This window comes from Daucus carota, chromosome 9, assembly GCF_001625215.2.
Source record: "Daucus carota subsp. sativus chromosome 9, DH1 v3.0, whole genome shotgun sequence".
NCBI lineage: Eukaryota > Viridiplantae > Streptophyta > Magnoliopsida > Apiales > Apiaceae > Daucus > Daucus carota.
In genome coordinates, this window is record NC_030389.2 from 32,859,680 (window position 1) to 32,879,861 (window position 20,182).

At 33.4% G+C, this 20,182-nt stretch overlaps 3 protein-coding genes across 3 annotated transcripts; 1 reads left to right on the forward strand and 2 right to left on the reverse strand.

Annotated features, from left to right (window-relative positions):
- The first annotated feature begins 3,209 nt into the window (after positions 1–3,209).
- Positions 3,210–6,020, forward strand: LOC108202890 (glycosyltransferase BC10-like). Its single transcript, XM_017371492.2, has 2 exons — positions 3,210–3,975; positions 5,354–6,020. Exons 1-2 carry the CDS (start codon positions 3,412–3,414, stop codon positions 5,996–5,998), a joined length of 1,209 nt encoding a protein of 402 aa, XP_017226981.1. The 5' UTR covers positions 3,210–3,411; the 3' UTR covers positions 5,999–6,020.
- A 1,048-nt stretch (positions 6,021–7,068) lies between these two features.
- On the reverse strand, positions 7,069–13,002 carry LOC108202889 (uncharacterized). The gene is made up of 9 exons (XM_017371491.2): positions 12,839–13,002; positions 11,946–12,017; positions 11,270–11,386; positions 10,969–11,162; positions 9,930–10,035; positions 9,685–9,832; positions 9,413–9,552; positions 7,634–7,800; positions 7,069–7,542 (listed from the first exon to the last, which is right to left on the reverse strand). Exons 2-9 carry the CDS (start codon positions 12,004–12,006, stop codon positions 7,249–7,251), a joined length of 1,227 nt encoding a protein of 408 aa, XP_017226980.1. The 5' UTR covers positions 12,007–12,017; positions 12,839–13,002; the 3' UTR covers positions 7,069–7,248.
- A 2,910-nt stretch (positions 13,003–15,912) lies between these two features.
- LOC108200300 (probable leucine-rich repeat receptor-like protein kinase At1g68400) lies at positions 15,913–19,368 on the reverse strand. The gene is made up of 2 exons (XM_017368409.2): positions 17,903–19,368; positions 15,913–16,675 (listed from the first exon to the last, which is right to left on the reverse strand). Exons 1-2 carry the CDS (start codon positions 19,251–19,253, stop codon positions 16,026–16,028), a joined length of 2,001 nt encoding a protein of 666 aa, XP_017223898.1. The 5' UTR covers positions 19,254–19,368; the 3' UTR covers positions 15,913–16,025.
- Positions 19,369–20,182: the final 814 nt, after the last annotated feature.

A 20,182-nucleotide genomic window follows, 5' to 3' on the forward strand; every position in this document is an offset into this window, starting at 1 on the left:
AATGTTAATGATTAATTGATAATTATATATTTAAAACTATTTAAAGATGGTAAATTATATATAAATTTGAATAATTAAAGATATTATTTATGATTAAACTAAAAGATTATGACTGTTACTTATTACGGTTTAAATGCGGACTTTATGGAACTTAACTCTAATAGTATGTTTTATTTTAGTAAAATTACTATGTTGTTTGATGATTTTTAAATTGTGAAAATAATATTTAAAATCAACACATATAAGTTCGCTTATAGCGTGTTTAATCTTAAACAAAAATTTAGAATTTTAAGTCGCAATTATTTTATTCATTTAATAGGCAAACATTATATATAATTCTAGTTGGAGTTTTTGTAGATCTAAAAGTTGTTGTAGTTGTTAGATAAATTAATTTTGTAGCTTGACAAAATTAATTAACTTTCCAAAAGTAATTTGATATCAAATTTTTTGACGTATGTCTAGAGTTTCGGTTCTTTTATTATATGTTGCAATATGGACATTGACTTCATTTTCTTTGAGTTTCAATTTGTCAAGTCAGCGTTACCACCGCCTTATTCGTCTTTATCGCAGTCTTCTGAAAAACACTTGAATGATAATGATTATTATTATTAAAAAATATATGACCAATTTTTTTGAAACTTTGATATCAATTGAATCTTGTTTATTTTAATTTTGAAATATGATAGTAATTTTATAAATTTGTTTCGTAAATTGAATTGTATGAGTTTTAAAAATTAAAACGAATATTTGACGTATGTCTAGAGTTTCGGTTCTTTTATTATATGTTGCAATATGAACAATGACTTCATCTTCTTTGAGTTTCTATTTGTCAAGTCAGTGTTGCCACCGCCTTATTCGTCTTTATCGCAATTTTCTGAAAAATACTGAATGATAATAATTATTATTTATTAAAAAAAATATATGACCAGGTTTTTTGGTACTTTAGTATCAATATTGAATCTTGTTTATTTAATTATGAAATATGATAGAAATTTTATAAATTTATCGTAAATTAAATTGTATGATTTTAAAAAATTAAAACGAATAATTTCGTTGACATTATTATTCTATTGATAGGATATTATGTTAATATCAATATGAACTCCTTATTTATTTGAACTCTGAAGCATGCTAAAAGATTTATAGAGTTGTTCCGTATATTAAATTCTTTGAGTTTTAAAAAATTAAAACAAATAATTTTGTTGGTAATATATTTTTATTAGTGAGATAATTGTTACAATACAAAACCCTGTCAAATATAGAATTTTTTTATAATAGTAATAATTGTTAAATAAAAAAAAATGATGATAGCCAAATTTTGATATGAATTTTATAGAATTGTTTCATAAGTTAAATTGTTAGCGATTTAACTGTGCGGATAGGATAAATGTTATATTACAAAATCCTAAACACCATAGAAGTCTTTTTATAGTAGTATAATAATCTTAACCAATATTGAAATTTTCAATAATAAAATCTGAATCAATATAGAAGTCTTTCACTGTCATAATGAATATTAAGGTTTTTAATTCTGAAATATGATAGAAATTTTATAGATTTGTTTCGTAAATTAAATTGTACTTATGAGTTTTAAAAATTAAAACAAATATTTGACGTATGTCTAAAGTTTCAGATCTTTTATTATATGTTGAAATATGGACAATGACTTCATTTTCTTTGAGTTTCAATTTGTCAAGTAGTGTTACCACCGCCTTATTCGTCTTTATCGCAATCTTCTGAAAAATACTGAATGATAATAATAATTATTATTAAAAAAATATATGACCAGGTTTTTTGGCACTTTAGTATCAATATTGAATCTTGTTTATTTTAATTATGAAATATGATAGAAATTTTATAAATTTATCGTAAATTAAATTGTATGATTTTTAAAAATTAAAACGAATAATTCCGTTGACATTATTATTCTATTGATAGGATATTACATTAATATCAATATGAACTCCTTATTTATTTGAATTCTGAAGAATGCTAAAAAATTTATAGAGTTGTTCCGTATATTAAATTATTTGAGTTTTAAAAATTTAAAACAAATAATTTTATGGGAAATATATTTTTTTATTAGTGAGATAATTGTTATAATACAAAATCCTGTCAAGATATAGAAGTTTTTTGATAATAGTAATAATTGTTAAATAAAAAATAATATGATGATAGCCAAATTTTGATATGAATTTTATAGAATTGTTTCATAAGTTAAATTGTTAGCGATTTAACTGTGCGGATAGGATAACTGTTATATTACAAAATTCTAAACAGCATAGAAGTCTTTTTATAGTAGTATAATAATCTTAACTAATATTGAAATTTTTAATAATAAAATCTGAATCGTCTTTACATAAAATTCTAATTAATATAGAAGTCTTTCGCTGTCCTAATGAATATTGAATATTGAGGTCTTTAATAATAAAATTTTATTCAATATATAAGTTTTTTGATAATAGTATAATAATGATTATAAAAATTCTAATCAATATGAAAGTGACCAAATTTTGGTACTAAAAGTACCGATGTTCCACCGAAACGTGGTTTCGCTTATTAATAAAGCTTATTAATAAAGGGTATTGATGTGAATTTTTTACTCTTTAAATATTCGAATGCATATGCTTGATTAGAGCGAATATTGTTTCTTTCTTCTTCTGTCAAAAAAAGGTGAAAGGAAAATATATATCTCCTCTGTTCGGTCAACGAGTATAGTAGGCTCATAACGAATATTTGGAAAGTTCAAAAATTTTAACCCTTGCTTTCTTTGCATTTCTACGAGAGTTTGGTGCAATAATTGAGTTCAAAATTGCAGAGTGACACAGATATTTCGAGAACATTAAAAAGTCATATTTTATGAGCTTACACCACCCAATTCAAACCACGTAATTACACACACATAGTATTTGTATTTGACACCATAAATTCATTAATTTAACTACTAATCTCCCCATGTCTATCACAACTTTTTTTAATGGAGGGTCTAGTTTACGTCAACTCGATTAATTTGATGATTAATATAGTATTTAATTTTATAATTACACACTTAAATGTGTATTATTTTACGATGAATTGCACAAACTCAACTAATTTCAACCAACAATATAAAATCCTAATTATGTATTATTTTTATAAGGAGAGTCGAACCTGAAACCGTCCCTACCGACCTACGCAATCTCATTGTACTAGTGGCCTATCTTAAATTTGTAAGTTTTAGAAATTTCTCCTCTTTGTAACCAACCTTCTCTTATATAAACATCTTTGCATATTGGCAATAGATATCTTGAGTTTCTTATGCAGAGAGCTAAGCTTTCTAATATTCTTCAACTAGCTTTTCCTCTGTAAAACCCGTGCAAAGCCAAGCTAGCATTGTAGAATTACTTATAAGCTCTCTGCATTTCAAGATCAATGAAGAATCAAACTCATGTTTTTTCACCGAAAATTTTTAGTCCTTCGATTCAGGGACTCGTAACTGTCCTGTATTACATCCTTTTCTTCGCAATAGGCCTAACTTTCGGAATCATTATTACTTTCCACTCGAAAAATTTCTCGTTTAATCTGCAGCTAACACAATTCTCCCTCTCCACGTCTTCGTATCCTCCCTCGCTGCCCTCACCGTTATCATCATCGTCATCGTTGTCTAGTCGTTCTAGTGCTAATAAAACGTTGAAGAGTAGGGTTGGTTTACGCGATTTTGTGAGGCCGCCAAGGCTTATGCATGACATGAGTGATGATGAGTTGTTGTGGAGGGCTTCAATGACTCCGAATAGGAAGGAGTTTCCGGGTCCCAGGCAAACGTCGAAGATTGCATTTATGTTCTTGATCAAACAGACAGTTTCGTTTGCTCCTTTGTGGGAGAAGTTTTTTAGAGGCAATGAAGGACGGTACTCAATATATGTGCATTCTGATCCGTCTTATAATCAGTCCGAGACTGAGAGCTCGATGTTTCGTGATCGGAGAATTCCTAGCAAGGTAAAGTATGACTAATTATAATGAATTTGCTGCATTACATATTACATATTCAAGAACATGTAACTTTACTGATCATTCTCTAGATATTCTTCGTATTTATTAAAAAAATTAAACACATTCACACACTCATCTCAATTTTGACGAGATTTGAGCCATCAATCTCCGGTAAACGGAGCAAGGGATACCAACTGATCAAGAGGTCATTGGTTGGTTATCCCTTAAACACATTCATACACTCATCTTACTTTTGACAAGATTCGAACCATCAACCTCTCGTAAGTAGAGCGAGGAGATACCATCTGATCAAGAGGTCATTGGTTATCCCCGGTATTTTTTTTAACACAAGTTTGAGGAAATACCATCTGATCAGGAGGTCATTGGTTATCCCTGTATTTTTTAACACAAGCTTCTTCTCGACTTGATCTGTTACTCATCTAAACAGCTGTCTCTATCATGACCAAAACAGAGATTGAATAATCTAAGAATGAATTACATGCGACCATTAGGCCACCTATATCTTGTGATTTTGCAAATTTGTACTAAAATTTGATAAAAATTGGTTGTGTAAGACGCAATACTAAATGGTCATATCTAGCACACAAGCCTAACGCATCAACATGGTCGAAAATTGAATCTTCTGCTAATTTTTATCTACGGCTAAAACCAGAACGGAAAATACGACTGCTACGACTACAGAAATTGGCATTAAACTCGTGGAAGATAGCATCACAACATTTAACATGCTATGTAAGATCTCAGATAAATCATTATTAAAACATTAGTAGGGCAATTATAATTGATTGAGTAATATTAACCGAAAACTCTATGTAATTAAGCTACGTAGGCTATATAAGTAACAAGAATCCTTGGTGTAGTTTGGTGAACTTAAAATTAACAAACAAGTCATGATATATGGTCTGAGGGAAAAAGTCACGTGGTAGGCTTGGTAGCTAAGCTAGCTGATGGTTGGCAACTAACTGCAATTCACCAACCTACTTCACAAAATTCTTACTACTCTTTAGTACCTCTTTTTGGAAATACGTGGCGATTCTCGACAACTTCTAAAACTTTTCTTCTCAATAGGCCATTGCCCATTTATGTCAGAGGACTCAAACCCCTTGTGACCTAAGCTCTGATATTAAGCAACTGGTCCATGACCTGAGCTCTGATATCATGTTAAGCACCTAGTCTATGACCCGGGCTTGCCATTTCACCATAGATGTATTAATATATATCGATAACTAATAAGATGGACTTAACTTTACACATCTGTGAATGTTATATGATTTTTGATTGTCATGTATCGTTATGTAATCGATTATGTTATTTTATGGAATTTGGTATATCACGGTTGTAAATTCACCATTTTGAAATGCAGGTAGTAGAATGGGGAAACGCTAACATGATTGAAGCTGAGAGGCGTTTGCTAGCCAATGCACTTCTTGACTTTTCGAATCAGCGTTTTGTCCTGCTCTCTGAATCATGCATTCCTCTGTACAATTTCTCCACCCTATATTCATATCTCATGAACTCCTCTGAGAACTTCGTCGAGGCCTATGATTTAAACAGCCCTGTTGGACGTGGTCGCTATAGCCAAGAAATGTACCCGACAATAAAACTCAACGAATGGAGAAAAGGGTCTCAATGGTTTCAAATCGACCGTCAGTTAGCCATCCAAGTGATCTCTGATACTACATATATCACCATGTTCCAGAAATACTGCAAGGGCTTGTGTTATTCTGATGAGCATTACCTGCCTACATTGGTGAGCACTAAATACTGGAAGAAGAATTCGAACAGGACATTGACTTGGGTCGATTGGTCGAGGGGCGGGCCTCATCCGTCGAGGTACTCAGACACAGATGCAACTGAGGAGTTCCTGCAGAAGATGAGGACTGAGAAGCAATGCAAGTACAATGGTAATGTAACAAATGTTTGTTATATGTTTGCAAGGAAGTTTTTGCCAAGTGCTTTGGATAAGTTGTTGATACTTGCACCTAAGGTTATGCATATAAAGACATAAACATAAATTTAAGTTTCATATACATGATTTGTACTTCTGTAATTCCTAATCCTATATATGATATACATTTGCAAGAATGATCAAGGTACTAAGCAATTCAGCAATTAGAGAAGCAACGGGTATAGAAATAGAAAATAAGAAGAAAAAATTAATTATAAAAAAAATTGCACAAGGCAATAGTAATGAATCGATTGATATACATATGACTCTTTAATCTTATACGTTCACTTCAATTAAACTCGAAATAGTTTAAGAACAAGCTTAAAAGCAGGAACACAAGCCTTGTACAGTAAAAAACACTATGTTGAATTGATTAACAAGATAACCACCGGGGGTGAGCATCGGGCGGTTTGGAGGGTCTAAACCAAATCAAACCGAATTAATCGGTTTTTCAAAATCTCAATCCAAAACCAAACCATTATATTTAAAATCCAAACCAAACCAATCCGTTTAAAACGGTTCGGTTCGGTTTGGTTTCGGTTTAAACCGTTTTTTATATGTAAAACAAAGTTAGCAACAAAATTAAATTTTAACTTGAAAAATAAGGAATGAAAAATTCAATTTATATTTTCTATTTAATCATATTTAAAGAGGATACAAGAATATATTAGCTTGATAAATAAAAATATAAATAAAAAGAATGAAAACATATTACATCATAATTAATATCATAAAATAGAATAAATAATATTTTTAAGAAAATCTTGACTAGGATACCTTTTGTATGTTTAAGATTTTACATTTTTTTGTAGATTATAATTTTATTTTTAATAATACATTATTAGTACATGTATATTAATGTTTAAATCTACACATTCGGTTCGGTTCGGATTTATCGGTTGGTTTGGAGGTAAAAACCAAAACCAAACCGAAATAATTCGGTTTTTATTATTTGAAACCATAACCAAACCAAACCGTTATTAAACCGTTAAATTCGGTTTGGACGGATTGGATCGGCCGGTTTCGGTCGGTTTGGAGAATTTTTGCTCACCGCTAACCACCACGCCACTATATTAAAAAGGCATCTCATTACCACCATAAGAACAAGATTACTGTGTTAAGTTTCTAACAAAACAACTATAAGTAGTATATTAGTAAGATTAAGATGTCAGCTTTCTAATGTCTTACATATTAGCTTTGCTACAGGAGGTATATAGCTATTTTGCTTTGGATAAAAAATTACAGAATGTTCTTTAACCCAGAAAGGTACCTGAGTTTCGCATCTATGTTCATGCTGTTTAGTAGACAATTCAATCAATCTTTTCTCGAACTATATCAACAAGATACCCATTCAAATTCTGGCCAAATATTTTGGTAGAAAATGACTCTTCAACATGCCGCCGGGCTTCTTTACCCATACTTTCTGCTAACTGTGCTTCCGTAATAAATTTGCCCATCGCGAAAGAGAAGGCTCCTGGATTAGGGTCACAGAGGAACCCAGTAATACCATCCTTGATTGTCTCAACAGGGCCCCCGCTGTTACAAGCAATGACTGGCTTTTGCGCTGCCATTGCCTCAAGGGGGACAATCCCAAAGTGTTCATCCTACACACAAAGTGCAGTTCTCATATATTTTTAACATGTGAAGCCTACTCTGGTTTATCCAAATATATATATGTGTAGCAATCTACAATACCTTGGGTGTATAAAGAACACACAGGCAGTCGGAGAGAAATACGTTCCTTTCTGATGTAGAACAAGATGTGATAAATTTAACACGGTCAGACACACCCTCTCTATCGGCCAATACTTTAAGCTCCTCCAGGTATTCAACATTCTCTTTTAGGCGTCTGTCAAAGCCACCTGAAAAAAAAGGCAAATATATAATGCATTTGCATTGCATCTGCTTCACTGAACAAGGAACACTACGATGTATACATACATTACTCAATTTTTACTGGAACAGCCTAAATGAAATAGCAAAGTTTATAAAATAGAAATCCTTATTTGCTGAACTGCACTTGGATGGTACAGACAACTGAAGATAATAATTGATTCCTTAGAACATAGTACTAAGTTTTGTACATTTATGCGTATATATAACTACAAATTGCCTCAATGACGAATTGTAGACGCCCAAGTACTCGAACCTTAGTCAATGAGAATATTAAAAAGAAATTTCTAGTATATCTGTGAGAAAATACAACCTGACTTGGCACCTCTAAGTATCTAGAACAGAATAATTACCAAACCACAACATGACAATCACAGAGTGGAAAATGGATACTTTATGATATTCTGCATCACCAATATATAGCAGAAGTGGTAATTCTTCAAGTCTTCTTCTCGTCTAGATAGGATTATGAATTTTTCTTTTCTTCAGTTCACAATTTAGTTATTTGGTACTTTTCATCAATCAGCAATCACCATGCAAGAACAATATATCAACCTGAGCTGTTCTACTCTATGTCGGGATTAAAGTCATGCTTTAACTTTCTCTACTTCTCGCCAGAAGGTCCGCTAATAAGTTTTCCCTGTCCAGGTGCTAGTAAATTAACGGTTGGCACTAGTTAAACAAATGGATTGTCAGATTCAATCCCACAAATCTGTTTAATTTTCTTTGCAGAGTTACTTTTTAAAGTTGTTCTTAAAATGGAAGTTTCCAGAAACTTAAAGTGATTGCAAGGAATCTATGATATTTTCCATCAACGTAATACAAAGATGGCAACTCTAAGAAACAAATTGTGGTCAGGGGACACTGATGGAAGGGATACATAAGGTGGAAATTTGTTTAAGTAATTAATGCATTTAAGACAGGGTAACCCCATTAGGACTTGAACTGTGATAAATTAAAATTTGTCAATTAGTTTGAAGACAAACAATGCTGATTTGTGAGGACTGCAGTTATGATATTGTATAACGAGCCTTGAGCTTGAGGTATGACACTTCATTTAGGTGTTCTAACCCGCCACCACACATTTATGAGATCGAGAAGAGAAGAAAGTACCAACTCATCCTAATCAATGCCATATCTTCAACGCCCAAAAAAAGCGACATAAAGTTCAGATGTGGTAATATTATCAATGTTACCAAACACATCAAATTTGTTATGTAATAACACACACATATATGCTGCAACATATATTATATGCATATCGGGTTAAAATCAGTTTGAACTCATTAAGGTAGACTAAAACAGTGACCAGAAAGAACCAGCTGGTTTTAGGAATACCTCAACCTAAACCACAGTCTGCAATCGGCTAAAAATTAGTTTTATATTTGATCTAACCCAAACCCATAATCACCCCTAATGATAGAGCAGGTAGAAAAATTATACTCAGTATGTGGCAACACTACGTAATATACTGTGCAAGTATAACCTAGATAGATAGATCAATAGAACAGATGATAGATCATAGATGAGATAACAGGGCAATGATGACTGATCTCAGGCTGTAATCTATCATTGACTTGCCTACAATGGTCAAGGTAGCATCAGCCAAGTTACGTCCTTGAAGAAGATTCCTTTCATCTTTGCAAAGAATTGAAAATGCAGAAACAGCCAAGTCTATGTTCTTTTTCCTTTCAAATCGATTGATGGAAAGAAAATTCAACCTGAAAAAGATTAGCAAGTATATTTAGATTAATATTCAAAAAGACAGGGTTGCTTAACCAAGAATATAACATTGCCGTTTCTAATTAATCTAAAAACTAGAATGTACCAAGAGATAAAAAGATTTATATTACTTGAAAGCATTGGGTTTATTGAACTGTTCCACATTAACTGCTGGATATAGCACAGCTGGTCTAACTGCTTGCGAATCAAGATTTTTGAAGGTCTTTGCAAAAGTTGTTGCAGTAAACTTGCTGTTAACCAAAATCAAATCTGCCATTCCTGTACTTTTATCAAGCAATTGAATAAGAAAAGATTCATGTTACAAGTAGCACTTATATAGCATATAATTTAATGGAAGTTACAATGTGTACTAGACCTGTTGTTACTTCCTCTACAAAGTCTATAGGCTTCCGATATACCCTCCTCAGAGAAGTTGTATGTTGAGCTAACAGCAAATCGGGAAAATGGCAATAAAATACAACCTGCATAGGTAATGGAAATTTTGAGAATACGTGGGTTTACAGTCACGACGGAAAACTGGAAAAAGAGGATGCTGGTAAAAAATGATGTACATAAACACAGAAGCGCAGCACTTGAAAATAAATATATTTCGTGCCCCACTTTGCCATATTGCAAATGACAGTATGATACCAAATATCTGAAATCCAAGTTAATTTGATGCTACTTTAGTTACATTAAAACTATCTTAGTAGTCTTCGAAAGCTATCCTTATCGCTGGGCCATATTGACCACTCCCTTTCAGTCCCTTTTTAACATCCATCTGTTGTAAAAGCAGCTATACATGGTTCCAAATTTTAGTTTTAAACTTACACATATGTTTTAACTAGAAGACCATAAAGTCATGGCATCATATTTGACCTTGTGAAGTCATAACATCCTTAGCATTTAAGCCTAAAGATCAACAGCTTAAGGTATATATGAATAATTGAATAAACTAAAATAAACAACTATCTTCATAATCAAAATTATTCAAGATATTTTAAGCCTAGATCAATCAACTTACAATTAAGTATAACAATTGACATAGTCTTTCTTTCTACACTTCTGAAAACTTATAATCTTAAGCTAATAATCTTATTCTGCATGCAAAACTCTCAGAAAGAATTTACTTAATACAAATAAAGAAATGAACTCTCCCATATCAATCACAATTATCAAGATATTTTAAACCAAGAAAGTAATCAAGCTACTATTAAATAAAAATAATTACAACTGAAGTAAAAAAAAAAAAGCATTTGATTAACACTTGCAAAAATTTTAGAATTTTATGCTAATAATCTTGTTCTTAAAGCAAAACTCTCATAAAATCTACTTAATACTTATAAACAGATTCAAAAATATGCTACAAAATTAATAGTTTAAAAAATAGTAAATCTTGATACAAGAAAAATCACCTTTGACGACCTTTTTAACTTCATCAGTGGAATGACAACAGAGACTTGATCGACGAGTACTACGTCAAAGGATTTCCACATAAATAACATGCACAGGGCAACGAATATGCAGCGAAGATATGCGCACAATGCATGAAAATGCTGGAAGATATGTCGGGGCAGGAAAGAACCATATACTGTAACGGGAAAACTACCTGGACATTTTCGTTCAGGGGTAGATCAAAATTTTGAAAGATATAGGCAACAGAATATAAATTAGCCAATTACTTTGCCGTGTGATAAAATTATTTATTATTCTCACCAGAAAGAGTCTCCTCAAAACATCGATTTTTATCATGGTGTGCAGTAAAAATATGAACGTTATGGCCATGGGATGCGAGTTCTACGGCAGCGTCAACAATTAACCTTTCAGCTCCACCTACTCATGTGAAGTTAGAAACAGACCTTCAGGTAAAGTAATTATAACACGAGATAGAACATTAAACATAAAGAGTAACAGGAGAATGTGATGAGCAGAAGTTAACTTCATATGCTAGAAAACAATTTAGAGCCCAATATCTTATAGGTTTTGTTTGAGTTTCAGAGTGTGTGGGTGGGTGGGTGGGTGGGTGTTCAGGGGTAGGGTTTGAGCTGAACATTATCCAATAAGAAGCAAGCTGGTATCCTCTTCTAGTGTATTTATTTGTATAAAATGAGGAGAAACATGTTTCTGCCTGTACAAAAAGAGAATATACACACATCTCTAGGTATCATTTGCAAGTTTTGGTTTCAAGGGAAATTTCTATTAATATTTGTTCTTGTACAATTTTGCAATTTACACAGACGATCTAATCTAAGTCAGTACAATAATAAGGTGAAAGTGCAGAAGCTATCCCTGATCCTCCATTAAAGACAACAATCCAATATAACAACAAAACATATCTACTATATACACAGAATATATGTATACTATGTATGTGAGTTAAAACCAACATTACCAATTCCGAGATCCGGATGAATGATGCCGATATTTAACTTAAGTCCACCCTTTTTCTCCATCGCCTCCTTCCCTAAATCAGTAGTGAATAACTATAAGATAAAGACCTACAACTAACTGTGCCAAACATGCTCCAAATGAAAACCTCACTGCCTGATTTCTCTCAACCAGTAATTTCGTTAATGATCAAAGCTTATGCCTTTCAAGAACTGTAGAATCTCAAATCACATAAGCAGTGAATTACAGTTATAAACTGTTTATCTAAAAGACCAAAGAGCATATCGAAAACTATAATATTTGCGGAAATTTTTAAAGAGTCCAGATATGTACTAAATCAAGAGTATATTTTACTAATTCAGTTCACATAATCTGTCGTAGCGAGTAAGAAGGCACTTAATTAATTTCCCAAACACCGTTCTCCTTTTCGTAATAAATGTTCGAGGGGTCAAGCCTCTCCACAGGTACTGGTTCATGAGCATTCAAATTTTCATAACAGACCATAATCAACTAAACCAATTAAAACATAAAGACCCGAATCTAATGACCTATGCATTACCAAAGTTCTCAAATTTTTAAGCCGAGTAGTCACATTTAACACACAAGTTAACAATTCACACTAATCAAAACATTCTAGAATTCTCAGGGGAATTTCATCAAACACTGTCAGGCCTTAATTAATCACTCAGTTTCTCAAGCTCGATTCTCGAATACCCCAGCTAAACAAAAGGGCAGTAGGGCACATCAAAGATTTCAATACGCAACAACCCATTACTAATTAACAAAGAAACTATCAACAAAAAAAAAAAATCACGCATAAAATAACCATCCCAGCTGAATAGCTTCAAATTTTGTAAAAAGAACAGCAAATAATGAAGTGAAGTAGTGAATAATTACCAAGAATGCTAGCGCAGTACAAAACGATGGGTCTACAATTGTAATATGCTTGATGATAGCAATTTGATATAATTGAAGTTGACGAACAAATTTGAGGAAAAGTGAGTCAGCTATACAGGGAGATTGCAGACTGATAGAGTTTGGAATTGTTTATTACTATTACTTACCTTTAACCCGTGTGACACGAACGGAACGGAGTATATAATTCTTAATTTATTATTTATTATTTATATAAATAATAATTTATTTTTCAACTAATTATAAATTATATTTAAGATGATAATGATAAAATTTTTATCTTACATGATAGTGTTTTTAGTATTTGTAATTATTTAATAATAATAAAATTATAATTTTATACAAATAGTACCAAACTAAAAATGCATAATACTCATGTTAGCTTATTATAAGATAGTATAGATGTTTTTTCTTCTTTTTTACTGTACTTTATTTTCCTTGGTGTGAATATTTTCAAATAATTTTTAATTATATATATATAAAAGGATATTAGGACCGTTTTTGGAAAATAGTTATAAAAATAACTAAGGTGTTGTATCAACACAAAATATCTTTTGGGATCAAGTATAATGGTTCGAGATTCAATAATTAGTTTTTTTTAAGGAATAAAATTATTCAAATTTCTTGATTAAAGCCAAATATTAAATATAAAATAATTATGATGATTATTGTATTATGAAGAAAGGTAGCACGTCTGAGCTCGATTCCTTAATAATCGAATATCAACATGTACTGTCACGAGAAAAATAAGAATTTAATATTCGGTTCCTTAACAATTGAATGTTAACAATCGAATATCAACATATACTGTCACAAAAATAAAAATTCTAACATACATACATGCAGAGTCATGTTATCAAACGAAAAATTAACATGTAATGTTCATTTTCTGGCATATTTTTTTAGACTGATATATTGATAATAAATGATTATTTTAAATCAACAACCCGTAAGAATAATATTAAAATGAGAAAATAGATTTTCTTGCCACCCAACTTATTATTTGTTTAGAAACCTACCACTGAATTATTATTTTTTTCTTTTTTGCCACTAATGTTAGGTTCGGATTTTTTTTTTGTCACTAAAGCTAGGTTCGGATTTGATTATTACCACTGAACTATAATTTTTTTCTTTTTTGCCACTAATGTTAGGTTCAGATTTTGTTTTTGTCACTAACGCTAGGTTCAGATTTGATTATTAACACTATGTTATTCTATTTTTCCGACCATCTAAACGATATTTTTCGGAAATCTATTTTTCGGTAGTCTGCAATATAATGGTGATCTGTGTCTATATCTTTATATGTAGTACTCCATGTGTGTCCTAGGTAGTTTATCTTGGAGGACGAGAGTACGGATTTTTTTACTCAGAAAAGGAAATCTCAAAATTAACTTATGGAACTATATTTATAAAAAGTGGGAACCTTAAAATACGTGACAAGTAGTGGTAAAAACTATAAAGTCAAGTTATACTATATTTTTGTGGAGTCCTAAAATAATTTATAAAACTAATTTTTTTACGTTCTTAAAATGCTTGTTAAACTCTCGTACTTCCAGGTAAACTAGCTAGGAGACGTATAGATGACTGTATATATTGTTATAGACACATATCATATCACCATAATATTGAAGACTACCGCTATGTTTTTATAACGATAAAAAAATAACATATTGTTAATAATCAAATCAAAACATAACGTTAGTGACAAAAAAAAATCCAACGTATTTTTAAGGGAAAAAAAAACCAACATTAAATTTTATTCAGAAAAAATAAAATAAAATAATTTTTGAAATTTTTCGGAGTCTCAAAATGCGTGTCCAACTCTCGTCCTCCAAGGTAAACTACCCAGGACACTACATATAAAGATATAGACACATATCAGATCGTCATTATATTGCAGACTAACACTATATTTTAATAATGCTAAAAAAATAACATAGTGTTAATAATCAAATCCGAACCTAACGTTAGTGACAAAAAAAAGTCTAAACCTAACATTAGTGACAAAAAAGAAAAAAATTATAATTCAGTGGTAGGTTTCTAAACAAATAACAAGTTGGGTGGTAAAAAAATCTATTTTCCCTATTAAAATCTATTTTCTTTTACTAAAATAAAAGTAGTATTTTATACCTTATTTGTAACCAACTAATTCTTTCAATATTAATCAGTCGATCGATAATCTCTTCTCGCCGTTCGTAATTAATACCGATAATTTTGGTCGGAACCGTTCATAATACAATAACTAATATTGTATTTGGTTCAATTTAAATATAAGATTTTCGAACATAATTAGACAGTCAAATAGCAGGCTTGTCATTTATTCGGGATACCCGAATTCGACTTATACTCACTTACGAAAAATATTAAAACACTTACTTATTTACAAAATATATGTCTAGATTATCAAAAAAAAAATAATATAATATTCTCCGCATAGGAAAAATAAAAATTAACATAATACAGCTGCTACGCTGGGTAATATCTGTCGCATAAAATGTAACATGTACACACAACGGATATAAATGGACAAAGCTTATATGCCTTGAAACAAACAGAAATGGACAAACTTTCCAAAGTATTACTCCCTCCGTCCCGCCCAATTCTTTACATTGGGTTTGGGCACGTAGGTTAAGAAATATGTATAAAGTAGTAGAAAAGAGAAAGAAAAGTGGGTGAAGTGGCGGGACCCACTGATTTTTAATATATAAAAAAGAGATAGTGGAGTAAAAGTAGTGTGAAAAGAAAGAAAAAGTGGGAAAGTGGTGGGACCCATTAACTATTTTAGGAAAGTTTTGTAATGTAAAGAAATGGGTGGGACGGCCAAATAAGGAAACTGTAAAGAATCTGGTGGTGGGACGGAAGGAGTACACTATTAGTAAAGCTTATCATGATCTACAATTGCTACTGGCCAGGCCTTGCCACTTGCTCACATGCTTCAATAGTTTACTTGTTGGTTCATATAAGTTAACAAAGGGAAATAAACAAGACTTTGAGCACATGAATAATGTCTTAAATGAGGATTAGGAGAAACTGAGGTTACTACATGCAGTTTAGGATGAAACTAACGGTCGTAGCTTAATTGCAAGGAAAAAAAACATTTACAGCACCATTGGAATCTAATGAAAATGCTAATTAAACTAGCTAAAAAATACTGTTTCTGTCTGTACTCTCATTGACTAGCTCCTCCGCAATTATCATCAGAGGCAGATACAGCTGGTGAGTCCTCGGAGAGGGAATCGTGAGATGGAGAGACCTCAACCCCTCGAATCTCCTCTATCATTTTCACTACCTGACTCATTGTCGGGCGTTGATCAGGAGAGGCTGCTGTACAGGCCATTGCAATCTGCAGCAACCCGACCATCTCTTCCTCGATATTTTTGTATCTCATCAACTCCAAGTCGAACACCTCTGCTGTCCACTCTTCCCTAACCACTGACTGCACCCATCGTGGCAAATCTATCCCCCCGCCGTCTACCACTGTGGAAGGGCACTTTCCTGTGAGCAGTTCCAGCAACAGTACCCCAAAAGAGTAAACGTCAGACTTCTGGGTAAATTTTCGGCCACTGTCATTTGGTGATTCTGGTGCTCGGTAGCCATTTGATCGTGGTGCAACTGAGGTTGCGAAAAGAGATAGACCAAAGTCAGAAACACGAGGATTTCCAGAGCTGTCAAAGAGAATGTTGGTGGATTTGATGTTGCCGTGGGTGAGTCTGAGGGACTTGCAAGAGTTGTGGATGAAGAGTATCCCACGAGCTGACCCAGCTGCAATTTTCAGCCTTGTTATCCAATCTAGTGGCGCTCGCCCTGGTCCTCTGTTACCTGTCAGATTAATAACGAAGCTAGGTTTCAGAAGCAATTAAACACATACATATATATATGGTAGCTAGTGAAGCATTTACTAACAAAACTTTGTGCATCTGTTTTTTACCCGAACAGTATCGGAAGTTTAGACTAAATATTGCATGTAAGATTTGTTTTTTAGTACTCGGAATATTGTTATCAATTGGAAGTTGAGTAAACATAGCATTGCGTGACAGTGTAGACCGTAGAATACATAATTATATTTAAGCGTATGATTTAAAAAAAACAGGATAATGACAATATCAATTGGTGCAGATGATGGTAATCATAATAGGGCATCATGCCAGAATATAAAATTTAACAGCAGAGCATGCTTATATTAGGTAACATGGGATCAAAAAGTAGAGACTAGGGAATAGTAAATAACATGAATGTCATCAGAAAAATAATCAGAATCATGTTACTTTTCTGATCCTAACACATACAATCTTCTTGCCCATTATTCTTGTGTACCCGACTCCTAGTACATTGCTTTTGTCGCATGTGAGTAGTGATAGTGTAAGTACTTAGCACTAACTACCTTGATAAAGAGTTAACCAGTACTAATAGTGGATCTTAAGAGTTACGTGAATATAATCATGGTCATATATTTTTTTCCGGACACCCACCCCCACAACAGGTTCCATTTTATTATTTATGCAATGTAACTTCGATATTGAATCAGAATCTATGAACTTAGTCGAGTGAAGTACAGGAATCAGACAAGACGGACTGAAGCTTAATATACATCTGCTGAATAATACAGAATATCATCTCAATATCATGATAGGCAATTTTACTGGCGGAATACTTTGAGCAGTTTCTGAAATGATCAAAAATCTTTACAAGGAATCAAAAATTTGAAATCAATATTCTAAACATTTCCGATACTTCCACGTTCCATCAATGATGCACTTGCTAATGAAGCGCGGGTTCTACATACCACCCAACCTCCCCAATCCCTATACCTTACTTGCACCTCACCAGGCTCTGCGTTTACACTACTTCGAAATGATATATACTTTGTAACTTTGTATATGTCGGTTGCTACTTAGTGCAGGAAACACATTACAAGTTTAATCCCAACAAATAGTTAAGCCTACAACCTAATCAATTACATCTATACATCGCAGAATTAAGCATTTAAACTACAAATACAAATTAAAGAAGTCATGAAATGTATATAGGCAGCAACAGAAAACATACCATGTAGAAGCCAAAACAAGTTCCCATTAGGCATGTAATCGTAAACCAACAACTTCTCATCCCGCGCAAAATAATAAGCCTTCAAACTCACCAAATTCTCATGTCTTAACCTCCCCAACACTTCCATATGTTGCTCAAACTCCCTCCTCCCACCACTACCTCCACCTGCCTCTTTCAACCTCTTCACCGCAACCACATTCCCATCATCAAGCACCGCCTTATAAGCCGTCCCAAACCCTCCTTTCCCTAACATCTCCGCACTAGCTCTCAACAAATCCTCGAGCTCAAACCTATTGACCCCCTCAAAAAACACCATTTTCCCTCTCTCGAACCCGTGCTGACCAGTAGGATATGGACTCGTTGAATACACAATTTTCTCCCCTTCTACAATCTGCGCCGACCCGACCCCATTTCCACTCTTCCGGGTCCAAAAATAACAATACAAGAGCAGTGACACTACAGCTAAAACAATCACATCAGCTATTATAATAGCCACTATAGCAAAAGGGCTTATCTTACTACCCCCACCATGCTCATCATTCCCCGATTTTATCGGAGCAACTTCATTCTTTGGTAACGACGTCGGAGAAGAAGACACAATCACCGGAGGTACAGAGCCCGACCCGGACAATCCGGGTCGGGTTCCTGGTATAATACCGGGTCGGGTCGGGTCATTTGAGCAGTTCTTCAGCGGGGGTCCACATAAACCCAAATTCCCAGTAAACGCTGTCCCCGGAAAACCAGCCAAAAAACCCGGAATTTCTCCGGCGAGCTTGTTGCCGGACACATTAAATTCTTGAAGACTCGGCAGGTTTATCCTGGAAATGTCGCCGGAAAAGCTATTTCCTTCTAACCGGAGAGTAAGAAGATGCGAAAGCCCGTTAACACTCACAGGAATCTCACCAGAGAGATTATTGAACGACAAATCGAGCCGGAAAAGCCTTCCCAAACCAACCGGGAACTCGCCGGAAAAAGCATTATGTGACAAAAACAAGAGCTTCAAAGCAGTAAGCTTAGAGAGATCGGGAATGCGTCCTGTAAAATTATTCCTTTTGAGACTCATGACTCGGAGATGACTCAGTGAAGTGAGTGGCTCGAAATTACCGGCGAGTTGCAAGTCCTCGAGAACGAGTCGAGAGACCCGGTTATCGAGGCAGGAAATGCCGACCCAGGTGGCGCAAGGGTCGGTTTGATTGGTCCATGAAGAGAGCTTGGTGTTGTCGGTATCAGCAGATGATTTGAATGAGAGTAAAGAGTGTGTTTCTTGTGGGTTTAAGAGGGCGTAGAGGGGAGTGAGGTGCAGGAGAGTGAGTGTTAGGAGGATTGGCAAATGGGGGTTTGAAATGGGCATTGTTGAGAGAGAGAGAGATGGCGGAGAGACTGATAAAACGAGAGAGAGATGGCGGAGAGACTGATAAAATGAGGGGGAGAGAGAGAGGGGGGGAGATGAAATGGAAGGGGGTAACTGTGTGATTATGAGTTTGTGCAAGCAAGAGCGAGTATCAAAAAATAAATGCTAGTGTTGTGGTTTGCGTGAAAAATTACTCCCTCCGTCCCTATTTATCTGTCCACTTTGGAAGTTAAAATTTGTCCCTATTTATCTGTCCATTTATACTTTCAAAACTAATTTAATGATAGTTTTTCAAATATATCTTCATAATTTCAATTTTCAAGGCTTGACTTATTTAAAATTTGGTTGAATTTATGTTTTCAAGACATAAAGTAGGAGTATTCCACCATTTTCAAGATATTAATTAGAGGTATTTAATGAAAAAGTTTACACAATCAATTATTCCTTGGTATGTGTTTCTTTTTCCAAAGTGGACAGATAAATAGGGACGGAGGGAGTAATAGCCTTGCTCTAGAAAAATATATGTGTCCGTTTTGGATTTTTATGATATTCCAGGTTGTAAATTGATCAATTTCTTCGTTATTTTTTTAAAGCCAGATTGATCAATTTCTGATCTGATTTACGGTGATTATAAAAGAGCCCAACAAGTCTTTTCAACTTATTCTTCTTTTTCTAGCAGTGGTATAATCGAGCCGAGTCGAATACTGTAGGCTCGACTTGAGCTCTATTAAAAAATTCAGGATTCGAATTCAAGTTCGATGAGAAGTTTATATAAAATATTGTGTTTCAATATTATTAGTTGTATTAGATTTTTTTGATAATTTATCATGTACTACAACGGTACCAGTTGAATCTGATACATAATCGGTTTTATAAAAAACGATATTAACTCGTATTGATTGCATACTTAACAACACATGAGTGCAGTA

Bases quoted from the DNA above. Each gene is read 5' to 3' on its own strand.
- LOC108202890 (XM_017371492.2), top strand. From the start codon at position 3,412: ATGAAGAATCAAACTCATGTTTTTTCACCGAAAATTTTTAGTCCTTCG. The intron at 3,976-5,353 runs GTAAAGTATGAC...TTTGAAATGCAG, and splicing joins ATCGGAGAATTCCTAGCAAG to GTAGTAGAATGGGGAAACGC.
- LOC108202889 (XM_017371491.2), bottom strand. From the start codon at position 12,006: ATGGAGAAAAAGGGTGGACTTAAGTTAAATATCGGCATCATTCATCCG. The intron at 11,163-11,269 runs GTGAGAATAATA...GAAAATGTCCAG, and splicing joins TTTTGAGGAGACTCTTTCTG to GTAGTTTTCCCGTTACAGTA. The intron at 9,833-9,929 runs GTCTAGTACACA...ATAAAAGTACAG, and splicing joins TGTAGAGGAAGTAACAACAG to GAATGGCAGATTTGATTTTG.
- LOC108200300 (XM_017368409.2), bottom strand. From the start codon at position 19,253: ATGCCCATTTCAAACCCCCATTTGCCAATCCTCCTAACACTCACTCTC. The intron at 16,676-17,902 runs GTATGTTTTCTG...TTAATCTGACAG, and splicing joins CTTGTTTTGGCTTCTACATG to GTAACAGAGGACCAGGGCGA.